This window comes from Nipponia nippon, unplaced genomic scaffold (assembly GCF_047370975.1).
Source record: "Nipponia nippon isolate SJK-2023a ecotype South Korea unplaced genomic scaffold, ASM4737097v1 scaffold_3, whole genome shotgun sequence".
Classification (NCBI taxonomy): Eukaryota; Metazoa; Chordata; class Aves; order Pelecaniformes; family Threskiornithidae; genus Nipponia; species Nipponia nippon.
Window position 1 is genome coordinate 89,157,925 of NW_028262347.1, and position 14,431 is coordinate 89,172,355.

Below are 14,431 nucleotides of genomic sequence, written 5' to 3' on the forward strand. Positions count from 1 at the left end.
GGCAGCGACCAGGGATGCAGGAAGGCGACAAGGTATGGACCAGGGATGGGGGATGAGGGATGCGGGATGGGGACAGGGGAGGTACCGGGGCTGCGGCCGGGCCGTGCCGTGCCGTGCCGTGCCGGCGGCTCCCCCGCCCGGCTGCCGGCGCGCAGGTGCGGCGGGCGCGGCGGAGGCCCCTCCCCGTCCCTCCCGCCGGTGCCGCCCGGTGCCGCCCCGCGGCCGCACTCGCCGCCGGCGCCTCCCCGTGCGCACCGCACCGCACCGCATCGCACCGCTCCGCTCCGCTCCCGCCGCTCCGCACCGCACCGCGCCGCCCGCTCCCCCCGGCGCTGCGGCAGCATGCGGGGCTGCGGCGGGCACCGCGCCCTGCTGGCCCTGCTGGCCCTGCTCCTGCCCGCCGCCGCCGCCGGCCTCGGGCCCGCCGCCAGCCCCGCCACCGGCCCCGGCCCCGCCGCGGCGGGGGAGAGCCCCGGCAATTTCATGGAGGACGAGCAATGGCTCTCCTCCATCTCCCAGTACGGCGGCAGGATCAAGCACTGGAACCGCTTCCGAGACGTGAGTCCGCGGCGGCGGCGGGGCCGGGGTGGGGACGGGCCGGGACGGGCCGCGCCGCCGGGCACCGGGAGCCCCCTCCCCGCCCTCCCCGCCCCGCCGCTGCGGCTGCCGCAGCGCGACCCGGCCCCGGCTCCACCGCAAGGCTGCCGGTGATGCTCGGTGCCGCCCGCATCCCGCTGCCACCCGCCGCGGCCGTGGGCGGCTGCCGGCCCCGGTACCCGGGGGATGCTCCCCGGCTTCGGCAGCGCCAAGGCCACCGTCCCCGGTGCCACCCTGCCCATCGCCAAAGCTGGCGTGACTGATGCCGCGGCCACCGTGGCCAGGGCTTGACGCCAAAGCCGACTTCAGCAGGGAGCCGGGGGTGCTGTCCCCTGCACCCCGCGCACCGCACCAGGGCCCAGGCAGCGGTACAGGCAGCAGCGGTATAGGCAGGCCCTGCCTGCCCTTTGCGGGCAGCGGCGGGGGCTGCGCCGTGGCCTCAGCCCCTCGGTGACAGCTCAGCGCAGGTTGGGGCACGGACACCTTCCCTCCCGGAGCCCCGCTCCCCCCAGCCCCACAGGGTGCCGCAGCCGGGCTGGCCCTGGCTCGGCGGGGTGGTGGTCCCTGGGGACGGGGGGGACCCAAGGCGGGGAGGGCGAGGATGAGGATGCGGAGGCTGCTGGAGCGATGGCGGGTGACCTGGCGCATTCGGCTCAGGATCCAATAACCCCTTAATAACGGCCTCAATGCCATTTAGTTCCAATCCTTAATTTTATGGGGCAATCGGGGATTTTTCCTGGGCTCATTTTACAGGGGCGGGGGCACGGCGCTGCATCCCCACCCGGGGCTCCCCGGGGGACGCGCGGCAGCCGAGTGGGGAGGGGACGCAGGCCGAGCCGCCCCCCCAGCCCAAGCCGGCCCCTCCGGTCTTTGTTCAAACGCACACTCCAGTGTTCACCTTGGCAGCAAGGATGTGCCCACGGGAGATGTGCCCCGCCGTGGGCAGGGTGGGGGGCACCGACACCCCCCCAAATAAACCAGTTAGGGAGGCAGAGCACGGGTGAGGTGCAAGGGATGGAGTAAACGCCTCCCCGGAGACCCCCGCCAGCAACATCCCCGGCCGGCCAACGCCAGCGTGGGGCACCTGGGACCTCGGCCGGCTGCGGATGCTCAAGGGGGAGCACATGTGGACGTGCCCCCGCCACGCTGGGCACCCCCGAGGGGCTTCGGGGCTGAGAGACCCCCATCCCCGGGCGCTAGCAGCACCCCGCTAGCAGCACGCTGCAGCCCTGCCGGCGGTTACCACGGATTAATAAGCAAATCCCGTGGATTTGTGGGTTTTTCGGCCCAGCAGCACCAGTGGGGGAGAACGCGACTCGCCGTGCGGCAGGGAGGAGGCCGGCGGCCCTGCCGAAAGCCACGCCGCAGGGAGCTGCTGGGAGCCGCAGTGTTACTAATCACGGCGCAGGAACGCGGGCGATCGATTGCGGTGCAAACGTCGCCGCGCCGGAGCGAGAGACATCCCCTCCAGAGCTGCCTCCCGCGCCTCGGCTTCGAGCTGTCATCTGAAAGCCTGCCCGCCCTCCCCGGCGTGGCAGGGATGCTCCTGCCTCCTTATCATGAAACCCACCCGGGAGCATCCCACGGAGCGAGCGATGCTGAGGATGCTTTTGGAGCCCCGGGGGAGCAGCTCTGCCTCCCCAGGCAGCAACATCCATCTTAGCCTGCTCCCCCCGGGGTTAACTGCTGAAAAACCGGGGTGGCGGCACAAGGGCCGTCACCCCGTGAGGATCCTGGCAGGGCCTCGCTGAGCTCCCCGGGGCTTCCTCCACCCCATCCCTATTGCCACCCTCCCCACTCCCTGCCTTTCCCAGCTGGCCAAGGGGCGATGGGGAAAGGTTTTATCCTGCACAAAAGCTCTCCAGGACGACGGGTCTAGAGCCAGAGGTGGGGGAGCATCTTGGTGGTGGGTGCTGGTGGCATCTGGGGCTGGCAATGAGAGCATCGGGCAGCTCAGAAAGTTGGGGTGCCCAGCTGGCACAGGATGCCCGTCACCATGGGCTGGGGCTGGCAGCTGGGGGCTTTGGGTTGCCCCAGGGCTGACGGCGGGCTCTCTCTTTCTCTCTCTTTTTTGGTGTTGGCCGGGCCATCTCGCCACTGCGCTGCCAGGAGGTGGAGGTGAGCGTGGAGGGGCTGCCGGTGCTGCCTCGCCCAGGCGGCAGCCCGCTTTGGGGGGAGGCTGCTCCCCGCCCCTGCTTGCTCCCCTCCCGGGGTGTGGGGGGAGTCCCACGTGTGCATGTTTGTGTGTGCGACACACGTGTGCAGGGGGAGCCCCGCCGGGCCGGTGGCCCCAAGCAGGGTGGTGTCACGCCTGGCCCGGTGTCACCTCTCCCGCTCATCCAGGATCACCCCCTTTGCAGGACGACTACATCAAGAGCTGGGAGGACAACCAGCCCAGCGATGAAGGTACTGCTGGGACAGGTTTGGGATGGGGCGCAGGGAGTTCGGTGACAGCTGGCACGGAGCTGGGGACGCTTTCTGCCCGCGCCCCCCAGGCTTTTCCCTTCCGGCTGGGAGCAGCAGCGGGGGTCGGTGCGTGCCGGGAAGCGGCAGCTGGTGCCGAGGCGGCCGCCCAGCTGCAGCCTGAATGGCGCTTTGTGCGGGGCCGGCTGGCGCCCAGTGCCGCCGGGGCTCCCCGGGGGGTCCCTGCCTGCCCCCCCCCGCCTGCCCCGGCCCCTCTCTGTCCCCCCAGCCCTGGACACCACCAAGGACCCCTGCCAGAAGGTGAAGTGCAGCCGGCACAAGGTGTGCGTGGCGCAGGGCTACCAGCGCGCCATGTGCATCAGCCGCAAGAAGCTGGAGCACAGGTAGGCGGGCGGCAGGGCCGGGGCCGAGCCGGTGGGGGTGGGGGGAGGCCACGCCGGGGGCTCAGCACCGTCCCCTCTTGCCCCACGCAGGATCAAGCCGCTGGGTACCAAGGGGCATGGGGGCTGCAAGCCCTGCCACGCCGCCCCGCTCGCCGCTGTCTGCGGCTCCGACGGCCACACCTACAGCTCGGCGGTAAGGACGGTGGCACCTCGCCGCGGGGAGGGGGACGCTGTGCCGTGTCCCCCCACCCACCGACGTCCCGCTGCTGCCCCGCAGTGCAAGCTGGAGCAGCAGGCGTGCTTGGCCAGCAAGCAGCTGACGGTGCGGTGTGAGGGGCAGTGCCCCTGCCCGACCCCGCACAGCCCTGCCGGCGACGGCAAGCAAGGTGAGCGGGATGGGGGGCACCGGGGGGGTGTCCCTGAGCCCTGCCCGGCCTGACACCCCTCTCTGGCACCCCCAGAGCCATGCACCGGGCAGGACCTGGCCGACCTGGGCGACCGCCTGCGTGACTGGTTCCAGCTGCTGCGGGAGAACGCCAAGCAGAACGGCTCCGGCGGCCTCCCCGCCAGCCCTGCCACCGGTACGTGTCTCCGCCGCGCGGGGAGGGGATGCAGGGTGCTGTCCCCAGGGGGGCCGGGCAGCCACGGGCCACATCCTGCCCTGCAGCGCTGGAGAGGAGCGTGGCAGCCAGCTGCAAGGAGGCGGTGGGGTGGATGTTTGCCCGGCTGGACACCAGTGGGGATCTCTTCCTGGAGGCGGCTGAGCTGGCCGCCATCAACCTGGACAAGTACGAGGTGTGCATCCGCGCCTTCTTCAACTCCTGCGACACCTCCAAGGACGGCCGCGTCTCTGCCCCCGAGTGGTGCTTCTGCTTCTGGAGGGAAAGTGCGTCGCGCAGGGGCCGGGGGGGTGCAGGCTTTGGGGGGGGGGTCGGGGGGATGCACACGGCAGGGTTGGGGGGATGCATGCCATGGGGGGATGCATGCTGCAGGTGGACACACACCATGGCGTCACAGGGAATCCATGCTGTGGGGTTGGGGTGCGGGGGGGATCCTTGCCATGGGATGTACACCATGGGGTCTGGGGGGGGATGCACACCATTGCGGGGGCACGCATGCCATGGGATTTTGGGGGATGCACACCACGGGGTCGGGGGCTGCACATCACAGGGCTGGGGGATGCACACCATGGGGGGAGGCATGCCATGGGGTCAGGGGGTGCCCGCCACGGCGGGGGCTGCACGCCCACCCTGAGCGCGGCATGTGGGGGTGCTGCAGAGCCACCCTGTCTCAGGGAGCTGGAGAAGATTCAGATCCAAGAAGCAGCCAAAAAAAAGCCAGGTGAGTTGGGGTCCCGGGGCCCCCGTCCCCTGGCAGGGCCCTGCAGGGGATGAGGATGGGGAGCTCCGTGGAGGGCTCTCGCACTGCACGTGTTTGGGGGGGTGTGGGGGGTGTCATCATTTCCCCGCAGGCACCTTCATCCCCAGCTGCGATGAGGACGGGTACTACCGGCGGGCACAGTGTGAGCCGGGCGGCGGGGAGTGCTGGTGCGTGGACCAGCACGGCGCCGAGCTGACAGGCACCCGCGGCCACGGCAGCCCCGACTGCGGTGAGCACCAGGGGGAGCTGGGGGGAGCCCCCCGCCCCGGGGAGGAGGCCGCAGCCCCGGGACCTGGCTGCGAGCCTCTGCCCCTCGCTTCCACAGAGGAGGCAGCAGGGTTTTCAGGCGACTTTGGGAGCAGCGTGGGCTGGGAGGATGAAGAGGAGAAGGAGCCGGAGGAGGCGGGCGAGGAAGGCGAGGAAGAGGAGGGTGAAGCGGGCGAGGGCGATGATGGCGGCTACATCTGGTAGAGGAGCAGGAGAGCCCAGTGGGTGGCACGGCCGGGCGGCAGCCCCCCAGCTGGGGGTCGCCGTGACCCCCCCCGCTGCCAGCGTGGCGTGGGGTGGGTGCGTACCCCCAGCCCTGCACGGGACGGGGCGTCGGGGTGCTCGCCCAGGGAGGGGGCGAGCAGGGCAGGGGGCCACGCTTGTGCGAATTCGAGCTTTTTTTTTTTTTTTTTTTGGGTAGAGCCTTGTAGGCCTAGTGTGCTGCTGCGTGGTCTTCAACTGGGCAAACAGCACTAATAAAAGTGGGAAAAAAGGAAAAAAAACATAAAAACCCCATAGATAAGCTGCCCCTGCTCCCTGCATCCCCCCCATGCTGTGCTTGCGTGGCCCCCTTGGCCCCTGGCGTTGTGTAGCGGCTGTGAAATAAATACCCCGTGCTGTGTCAAAACGCTTGCCCGTCCATTCCTCCCTACTGACACCCCCTCCATGCCCCACCTGCACCCGCCGGGCCTGCACGGGGTGCTGGGGGGGGTGTCCCCCCGTGGGGGCATTCCCTTAGCAGAGGACAGGGATGCTGGGGGTGCCCTGCTGCTGCCGCCCCCCCCCCGGTTTGGTGCCCCTGGGTTTTGGTCCCCCACACTCAAGTGACATGGGGCTGGAGCTGACGCATCCCCCCACTGCCATACTCCCAGCTCCAAGTATGGCCCCCCCTATGTCAGCCTCTCCAGGACCCCAACCCCAAACTAACCCCCTCCACCCCCAACCCCTGACAAGGACCCCATCCTCAAACCACCTCTGACCCCCCCCCAAATCAGTGTGCAGGTGCCCCCATGTGCGGGCTCACCCCCAAACCAGCTTTCAGACACCCCCGGGCCAGGGGGGGGCACAGAGCCTCCTGCCCAGGAAGGGGCTGGCGCCCACCACCCACGTCCCACGCACGCAGGGAAAAGGTGCACCCACCGCCCCGCCACCCACCCACCACCCACTCGCCACCCCAGCCGCTTGGCACCACAGGACACCACGGCCTCAACTCACAGTATTTAAGGCTCCAGGGAGAAAACAAAATAAAACAAAGCACCTCCCCAAACCCCCAGTTTAGGGACACCAGCAACTGGTAAAGGCACCACGCCACGTCCCTGTCCCCCGTCCCCAGGACGCCCATCCTCTGCCAGCCTGGCGGGGTCCAGGTGCTCGGCCGTGGCACTGCTGGGGCCAAAGGGGGGATGTGGCAGCTCCGTCCCTGGCACAAACCCCCTGGGAGGGGGGTCAGAGCTTGCTGGGGGGTCCTGGCTGCCGCTGGAGCCGCCATGCTGCCCGCACCCCCTCGTCTGCCTGATTGAGCGCAGCAAAGGCGCTGGGGTTGGCAGTGTGGTGGTAGCGAGCAACAGGGGACTGCAGGACGGTGATGGGGATACAGAAGTTGAGGTGGGGGTAGGTGGTCCCTGCGCCGGTGTCCCGGGTGTTGCTGGCCACAATCCCTGGTGGGGAGAGGCGCATCACCCATGTCACCGGGGCCGGCCAGGGGACACCCATGAGACCCCCCCCAACCTGTGGGGACCCCCAGCTTACCCAGGAGGCATCCGCTGCGGGAGGAGATGAGGGGGCCGCCGCTGGAGCCCCCATGCACGGCGCAGGTGGTCTGCAGCATGACAGGGTGCCCGGCCACTGGCACCACGGCCGAGAGGACCCCTGATGTCACCGAGGGGCCGCACGCTCGCCCCAGCGCCCCGAAGCCCACCACGCTCACCTCCTCTCCTGGGGTGGGAGGCGGGAGGTGGGTGCGAGGGGTTGACCCCCACCCCCAGCACCCCACGTCCCGTCCCCCCCCCCCGGCCGCTTACCTGGGAGGAAGGTGTCCGCCAGGCGCGGGGGGACGAAGCCCGGCACGCTCTCCTCCAGCTCCACCACCGCCACGTCGAAGGGGGACGACTCTTCGGTGGCGAACACCACGCGCCCACCGAGTATGGCAGCAGCCCTAAGGACACAGCACACGAGACGTCAGGGTGGGAGGGACATGGGGTGGGGACAAGCCGGGGAACAGGCGGCCACACTCACTGGCCAGGGCCGTGCGCTGGCGTCACGCTGAGCGGGCCACCCGCCTCCACCACGTGCCGGCAGGTGAGGAGCAGGCGGGGGCCCAGCAGCACGCCTGAGCCCCACACCGTCCCGCACTCCACCAGCGCCGCCCAGGCCAGGGGGTCCCGCCTGCCTCCTGCCTGCACCGCGGCCACCTGCCCCGGCGCCAGCGGCACCACCACCCCGGCTTCGTCCAGGACGCCGGCGCTGCTGCGCAGGATGGCGGCGAGGGAGCAGAGCAGGGTGAGCCCGACCCACTCGGCGCCCTTCCAGCAGAAGGAGGCGGCGATGACGGCCACCAAGCGGGGCCCGGCGGGCGAGGGCAGGAAGGCGCCGCCGCCCTCGGTGCCGGGCAGGCAGCGCGCGTCGGTCAGGACGAGGGCGTTCTCCTCCCCGGCCAGGTTGCTGACCACCCCCCTGCTCAGGGTGTTGAGGAAGAGGTCGGGGCAAAGGGCGCCAAAGGGGGAGCCGCAGGCCAGCAGCCCCTCGCCCTTCTGCAGGCAGCCGGCGCCCGCCCGGGCCGTCCAGCCGCCCCCGGGGGTGTCGAGGCCGGGCACCCGCAGCCAGGCGAACCAGCCCAGCGCCCGCGGGTCGTCCCCCGCCGCCTCCCCACCGAAGCGCCACTGCTCCGCCGGCCCGAAGGCCTGCGCCAGCGCCCGCCCGAAGGCCTCGCAGGGCACCAGGGCGAGGAGCCGGGCCTCGTCCCGCCGCAGGCCGCCGCCCCGGGGGGCGTCGAGGGCGCCGGTCCCCGCCGGGGGCCGCAGGACGAGGAGGCGCAGGCCGGGCTGGAGGGCGGCGGGCGGCAGGGCGCGGGTCTGCGCCCAGGCGGCGGGGCCGTCCCGCAGGAAGGGGGCGAAGACGGCGCCCTGGCACAGCACCAGCCCGGGGCCGCGGCTCAGGATCACCCCGCTGCAGCTGCCGGGGCCGCCGGCCGGCTCGGGGGCGCCGGGCGGGCCGCAGACGCTGACGGCGCAGCAGGCCGCCTCCTCCGCCATGGCGGCGCTGCCCCGCCTCTCCGCCCCGCCCCCCTCGCCCATTGGCTGCGGCGGGGCCCCGCGCCCTCCCCATTGGCTGCGCGGCGGCGGCGGTGAAGCGGAGCCGGTCCCGCGGCCTCGCCCGTCCCCGGCGCAGGGCAGCGGCGCGGCCGCGCCTTCCCCGGGGGGCGAAGCGCCGGGGCCTGCGGAGCCCCCGGCGGGGACTCGGAACCGGGAGCCTGCGCCCCGCCCCGCCCCGCCGCGGCGCCCTCCGGAGGCCGCATCGCCCGCCCCGGCGCCGCCGTCCATACCTACCGCGCCGCCCGGCCCCAGGGCGAAGGCGGTTTCACGCCCGGCCCCAGGGCGTAAATCGACGTCGAGCGCTCGTCGCCGCCGGGAAGGCGACTGGCGACGGCGAGCTTGCTCTTCCCCCTCGCTTCTTGGTTCCCCCCCCCCCCCCGCGGACGGCTACGCCACACGCGCGCGCGGCAGAGGACGCCAGGTTCAACTGAGGCTCGCTACCCCTTCGGAGGAGAAAGACGTGTCTTTATTTAACTGGAGACGAGCGCTAGACAGGAACGAAACTTCAGACAGGAGAAAAAAAAAAAATAATCCATCGAGTATAAAAGAAACTGGCTTAGTCTACACCGATAACCTCGTGACAGGCAAATGTCAAACGCTCCCATGCTGCTACAACCACCAGGACAGCTTCGCGGTCCCCGCTGCGAGGGGATTCCACGTCCTCGAGCGCGGGTGCGGCCCGGAGCTCGGCCCGGCCGCGGGGAAACCGGGCGTCGCGCCGGGGCGGCCCGTCCCCCCGGCAGCCAGCGGGGTCACCGCCTCCCAACGCCCCACGCAGGCGCGCTGGCGGGTCCTCCTCTCCAACTAAAACAAAACAAAAAAAATCCCCGTAAACTAAAGAAGCTTCGGATTGCACACGTCGGTCCCAACGGCACCCTCGTCGTCGTCGGCCAGCGTGACACAGCACAGCCACCCTACAGCTCAGTTAAGCCCAAATGCTATGTTTATTGAGGACTTCTAATATCGTGATACCTTGGTTCAGTAATTCGTGAAATACCTAAATATTGTTAAATATGTTTTTAAAAAACCCTAACCGGACTCTGGACTAAACAAGATGAACGTTAAACTAAAAAGTTAGAAGGGACGCCGTTCACATTAACACTTTCTTTAAAAAATATAATTGCTTTTTCTTTTTCTCTCTTTTGTTTTTTTTTTTTTTTGAAGTCAATTAACCACAGTGGTGAGACGTGCTCTCTTTTTCAGCTGTTACAGTGCAGCGTGCAGAGTTTTCCTTCCCTGATCACACCAGCCCCGCTGTAACCGAACTGAAAGGGACAACTCGCACCCGCGTGCAGAACGGTGCCGTCTCCCCGTCACGTGGAAAAGAGTTGTGTCACCACTGTGCGATAGGGCAGCCGAAAACCAGGAGTCTCTTGGTCAACGCCAGCAGGCGGTTGGAAAGCCTTCCGTGTTCCGATAGAAAAGTCCATAGGAAGCTGCGAACAGGATCAGTCCAGAGGAGTAAAACTCTTATGTCCGTCCAAGTATCAGTCAATGTACTGCGATAGCCAACGGAAGCCTTCGCCGTAGCCTTGCCTCTTCAGCACGCTGCACATGAACACCTCCATGGGACGCGCGTTCAGGTCTTTCAGCGGCACGTTTCCCTAGGGAAAGCCAAAGGGAAGTCAGAACTGCACCCCCGCCGCCCCTCAGGGAAGCGGCGACCCAGCCACCACCCTCTAGGGAAACCCAGGGAATCTCCCCTCTTTGCTGCAGGCCGGCCCCTGCCCCTTGGCGAGAGGGACCTGCCCATGGGACTTTCGGAGCCAGCAGCGTGGGAGAAGGGGCACGACAAACCACGTTCGATGCGCAGTCTGATGCGCCTGCGACACTTGGCAGCGCGATACAAGAAGCGATCGTCACCGCCTGGATAATCTAGCGCCAGGAGTAGTCATGCAGTGTTTTACTACCCTTACCCAGCATTTCCGATCAATTCTCTCTAACTGTACTGGTTTTCAACGCTGAAAAAAATGATCAGATGGGTAACTGGATGGAAACGCAGAGTAACGAAACCAGAAGAGCCAGACAAGGTGTTAAAATACCAGCTTGACACCTAATTCCCTCATCACTGTAGAGGTACCGTGTTTTGCACGGTTCTGGCAGTTTCACAACTTGCCCGAGGGCGTTGTTGTTATTATTATTATTATTATTATTATTATTGTTATTATTATTACGGCTTCAGCTTGGTCAATAATGTGGACAACTTGGCAGAAACACCTCAATTAGTTTCTAGATGCAGCCTCATTCCGCGATGAAGCACGCAAGCCCTCCCTTGCTCGCAGATGACCCAAGATTTGGATGCCTCCCTACCTTTCCCGTGGTCTGTCCATAGAGCCCAAAGATCTCCCGCAGTTTCTCCTCGCTGATGGCCTCCGGTCTGTCGATTTTGTTACCCAAGATAAGGATTGGCACGTTGGATATTGTTTCATCTGTCATTAGCGCCTGCGTGCAAGATGGAAGAATAGTTAAGCAGAGGCAGAAAAAAAAACATTCATCGTTTGAAGCAAATATTTTGCTTCTCCAGCTCTGGGAGAGTACGCGTATAAATCCATACTGTTCCAGTCCCTGCATAAAGTAATGTGCAAATTCCTATAAGCACGTGCTTTGGACACCGCATTGCTGGCGTAAAAGATGCACTGGAAGGGCAAATCCAAAGCACGGGACTCTCAAAATGCACTGTGCCCAAGTTCCAGCCCATAAAAGAAGAATTATTTATAATTTAGCTATTCAGAGGTCTTCGGGGAAGAAAAAAAAAAAAAAAAAAAAAAGGTATATTTACATTAAGCTCAACTTTGGATTCCATAAGACGCAAGTGATCTGCGCAGTCCACCAGGAAGACGATCCCGTTGATGGCCGGCAGGTAGTTCTTCCAGACGCGGCGAGCTGGAACACAGAAGCGACAAACGCTGCCCTGTGAAAACGCTCCCTGAAGCGACGGGAAAACTACAGCCAAGAGCGGGAGCCACCCTCTTCGTTACGATTTCCTCAAGGCAGCGTAAGACCTTCTGGCGAAGGGACTGGCCGAGGCCGCAAGCCAGGCAGTTCGGAGAGCCAGTTACGCTCTTTCTCCTTTCCTAAGTAAGCCTCGGCGACCAAGGCTGCCTTTTTAGCCAGGCTGTCTGTCTTCCAATATTTTTGTGTATTAAAAACGGCAGAAAAACTTTGCTTAGAACTTCTAGAAAGTCTAAAAATAAAAATTCAGCAATTATTCAAAAGAATAAGCTTGTGACAGTCAAGTCTTCCATGGCTAAAAATATTTCAGGCAGCAGAGGATGAACTGGCAGCATTTTTTCCAAACTGCCAGAATTAAGCAGAAGTATTGAACCACTGAAACAACCGGTATCCTAGAGCCAGGAGGTTATTTCCACATATTGCTTCATAAACAATTTCAGGCGACAAATGATTAGGTATTGCTAATTGCTATCGCTTTCTAGTATCACGTTTTGGTAGATTTTTCTTAAGGTGGCTGGAGAGCATCACAGGAATCAGAAAATTAACCTCATTTGTTGTCTCCCACTCAGCAACTTCACTTTTACCTTGTTCATGTCCACCCAGATCAAAAGTCGTAAAGGTCATTCCAGCAATCGTCAGCTCCTCTGATGCTGAAAAGGAAAAATACAGGCTGTGTTGCAGGAAAATAAAGAAGCTGTCACGGACAGAATTTCGTGGGGACGCTTCTTAACATCACACACACTCCTCATGTAAGGTATCCTGTAGAATTCAAGAATTCCCCAAGTCTCCTGTCGAATTCAGCCACTAAAATGGAGTCGCTTCGCAAAATCGCGAGCGGGAGAAAATAACTTCTCCTACCTCCCCACTTAAGCACAAGCTTATTAACCTGCATTATTTTACTTTATTACACTTTTCATCAGAAACCCACTCCCTCCCCAAGACAGGGACATCATATTAATTGAACCACGCCATTTCTCGAGCTCTCCATTTTATATTTGAGAGGAAAAACGCAAATCCGCTTCAGGTCCGGCAACCAACGCGCAACTGCAACCTCAGATGCAGTCTTGAAGACTCTTAAAGTCTGTCACCCCAGTGCAGAGCTATCACTGAGGCATCTTTCAACACCGCGTCCCCAAAATGAAAGAGGAAAAACCACAGCACGAGGCAGGTGGGGCTCAGTCGCCGGCAGACTCACTGGGATGTAGTGTCGGGACATGCTGACCCAGCCTGTCGTCTTTGAGCATGTGCAGCAGAGTGGTTTTGCCTGCGTTATCCAAGCCCAGGAAGACAAGTTTTCCAGACTTCTTGTACAAACCTGGAAGGAAAACAAACAAGAAAAACTCCAGCAGGTTTGTCTCGGCAGAAATGCTGCGACGCTTGCTGGTGTTTATATACAAACCCCGCTCCCAGAGCTATACTGCCACCTGTGCATTTACGGTACTCCCAGCACGGAAAAAACAGTACAGCTCCAACTGGCTTCTACCAAGGCAATGCAAGGTAATGCCTACAAGAAAGGATGTTTTCTAAGCTCATATTTTTACAAGTAATGTATTCTTTTCTCAGACACACCCTAGCAGAAGAGTGTGCAGCAAAGCATTACTTATGCGCAATGGGTTACGGATCAACGTCACCCCAAAGGGGTGTTTAAATGTAAAAATGTAATAAAGTCATAAAAGATAGCAGCAAGTTGTTGAAGGAAAAGCGCAAGGCATGAAACAACACATCATTTTCTTTAGATAAACTCATTTTTTCCCACTTGCAGATATGCATCTGCTGCAGGAAAGTTGCCTTAGGTTTCCAACAAGACTTTTTCTCATCCCTCACGAGGCGCTCCGGGCAGAGAGCACCCCGTCCTCCTCCAGCAAGGACCTCCCCTGGAATCCAGGACTCTGGCAGGAGGCGCTTTGCCATCACCCGCGCCTCAGGAAAGGGCCGCTCGCGCTGCGGCGAAGCAGCCAGCCCGGCTGTGCAGGTCACCCTCGACTGGGCAATGTTTTGGCCAAGCACCCCCGCAAAGAGCCTTCAACCCGGGTGGCGCAGGGGGCGTCAGTCAGCGGCCAGCAGCTCCCCCAGGCACGCCACGGCGGGCAGTGGGAAGCGAGCGTTTGAGGAGAAGGCAGCCAGCCGGCTGCAGCGGCGAGGAATAAGGGTGAGCTGTAGCTGCGGTGGAGCTGGTGAGCTCGGGTAGCAGGAGGACGGGGTTCCCTCCCTGGCTCGGCAGCAGGTCTGGCATCAGCCCAGCTGCTGCCACGCTTCTAAACAGCAAGAGGAAGACGGAGCGGGAGCCAAACGCCTCCAAATTATTCTCAAAGTTTCTCCTGGTGTAAAAAAAAAAACCTTTATCGATTTGTGGCTTTCTCGCCAGACTTTATCCTGGCCGGAGCCACGGCGCGTACCGAGAGACGCGCTTTCATCGCTAACTTTTAAGCGACCCTGGCAACCGGCACAAGCCAAGCGGACCCCCGGGCGGCTCCTGCCGCCCGAGCGGAGCGGTTTAAGAAGGAAGGTAAGGCGGCGTTACCTAGGAACTGCAGCACGCTGCTGAAGCCGTTGTAGATCCATTCGAAGATGAAAGACATCGCTGAAGATTATTCGCCTGCGGGGGAAAAGCGGAGCCAGGGTTACCGGCGCCCGCGCTCGACGGCAGCCGGCCGCACGCCCCCCGCCCCCGCGGGACGCTGCCGCTCCGGAGCAGCCCCCGCTCCCGTCCCGGCCGGCCGCCAACGCCTCCCCGGGACCGCGGTGAGGGGACACGGCGGGGGGGGGGGCCGCGGCCTCAAGGGCGGGCGGCGCGGCCTAGCTCCCGCCCCGCCCTGCCTGCGTGTCACCCCCCGCCGCCCCCGCCACCGCCCCGCGCCCGGCCCGGCCCGGCCCCCGCCGCCCCGCTCGCCCCCTCCCCGGGGCCCGGCCGGCCCCCGCCGCCGCTCACCCCCGGCTGCCCCCGGGCCGCCGCGCCACCGACTCCCCTCCTCGGCAGCCGCCAGCTCCCCGCCGGAAATACGTCGCCCCGCGCGCCCCGCCCACTTCCGGCCCGGCGGCTTCGCCGCGCTGGCTTCCCACGTCGGCCGTGCGTCTGACGCCACGCCGGCGCGCGACCCCGCCTGGGCGTCGCGTGTT

General features: G+C 64.4%; 3 protein-coding genes across 7 annotated transcripts; 1 reads left to right on the forward strand and 2 right to left on the reverse strand.

The window, feature by feature from the left end:
• On the forward strand, positions 1-5,679 carry SPOCK2 (SPARC (osteonectin), cwcv and kazal like domains proteoglycan 2). 2 transcript variants are annotated; one of them, XM_087767412.1, is made up of 10 exons: positions 1-32; positions 2,958-3,003; positions 3,290-3,404; positions 3,495-3,597; positions 3,682-3,790; positions 3,866-3,985; positions 4,072-4,290; positions 4,683-4,745; positions 4,876-5,013; positions 5,110-5,679. In XM_087767412.1, exons 1-10 carry the CDS (start codon positions 15-17, stop codon positions 5,253-5,255), a joined length of 1,077 nt encoding a protein of 358 aa, XP_087623538.1. In that variant the 5' UTR covers positions 1-14; the 3' UTR covers positions 5,256-5,679. The 2 variants fall into 2 exon arrangements, with proteins under 2 accessions (XP_087623538.1, XP_087623537.1); XM_087767411.1 differs by lacking the exon at positions 1-32 and adding an exon at positions 328-558.
• A 578-nt stretch (positions 5,680-6,257) lies between these two features.
• TYSND1 (trypsin like peroxisomal matrix peptidase 1) lies at positions 6,258-8,302 on the reverse strand. Of its 2 annotated transcripts, none has more exons than XM_087765969.1 (4): positions 7,287-8,302; positions 7,073-7,206; positions 6,801-6,896; positions 6,258-6,709 (listed from the first exon to the last, which is right to left on the reverse strand). In XM_087765969.1, the coding sequence occupies exons 1-4, from the start codon at positions 8,300-8,302 to the stop codon at positions 6,498-6,500; spliced, it is 1,458 nt and encodes a 485-aa protein (XP_087622095.1). In that variant the 3' UTR covers positions 6,258-6,497. The 2 variants fall into 2 exon arrangements, with proteins under 2 accessions (XP_087622095.1, XP_087622094.1); XM_087765968.1 differs by having other exon boundaries at positions 6,801-6,986.
• Positions 8,303-8,806: 504 nt separating this feature from the next.
• Positions 8,807-14,326, reverse strand: SAR1A (secretion associated Ras related GTPase 1A). Of its 3 annotated transcripts, none has more exons than XR_015706337.1 (8): positions 14,244-14,325; positions 13,836-13,910; positions 12,510-12,629; positions 11,899-11,964; positions 11,142-11,245; positions 10,673-10,804; positions 9,648-9,966; positions 8,807-9,166 (listed from the first exon to the last, which is right to left on the reverse strand). XR_015706337.1 is itself a non-coding variant. In XM_087764654.1 (8 exons), the coding sequence occupies exons 2-7, from the start codon at positions 13,891-13,893 to the stop codon at positions 10,318-10,320; spliced, it is 486 nt and encodes a 161-aa protein (XP_087620780.1). In that variant the 5' UTR covers positions 13,894-13,910; positions 14,244-14,326; the 3' UTR covers positions 9,288-9,966; positions 10,279-10,317. The 3 variants fall into 3 exon arrangements, 2 of the variants coding, with proteins under 2 accessions (XP_087620780.1, XP_087620779.1); XM_087764654.1 differs by lacking the exon at positions 8,807-9,166 and adding an exon at positions 10,279-10,323 and having other exon boundaries at positions 9,288-9,966; positions 14,244-14,326; XM_087764653.1 differs by lacking the exon at positions 8,807-9,166 and having other exon boundaries at positions 9,288-9,966.
• Positions 14,327-14,431: the final 105 nt, after the last annotated feature.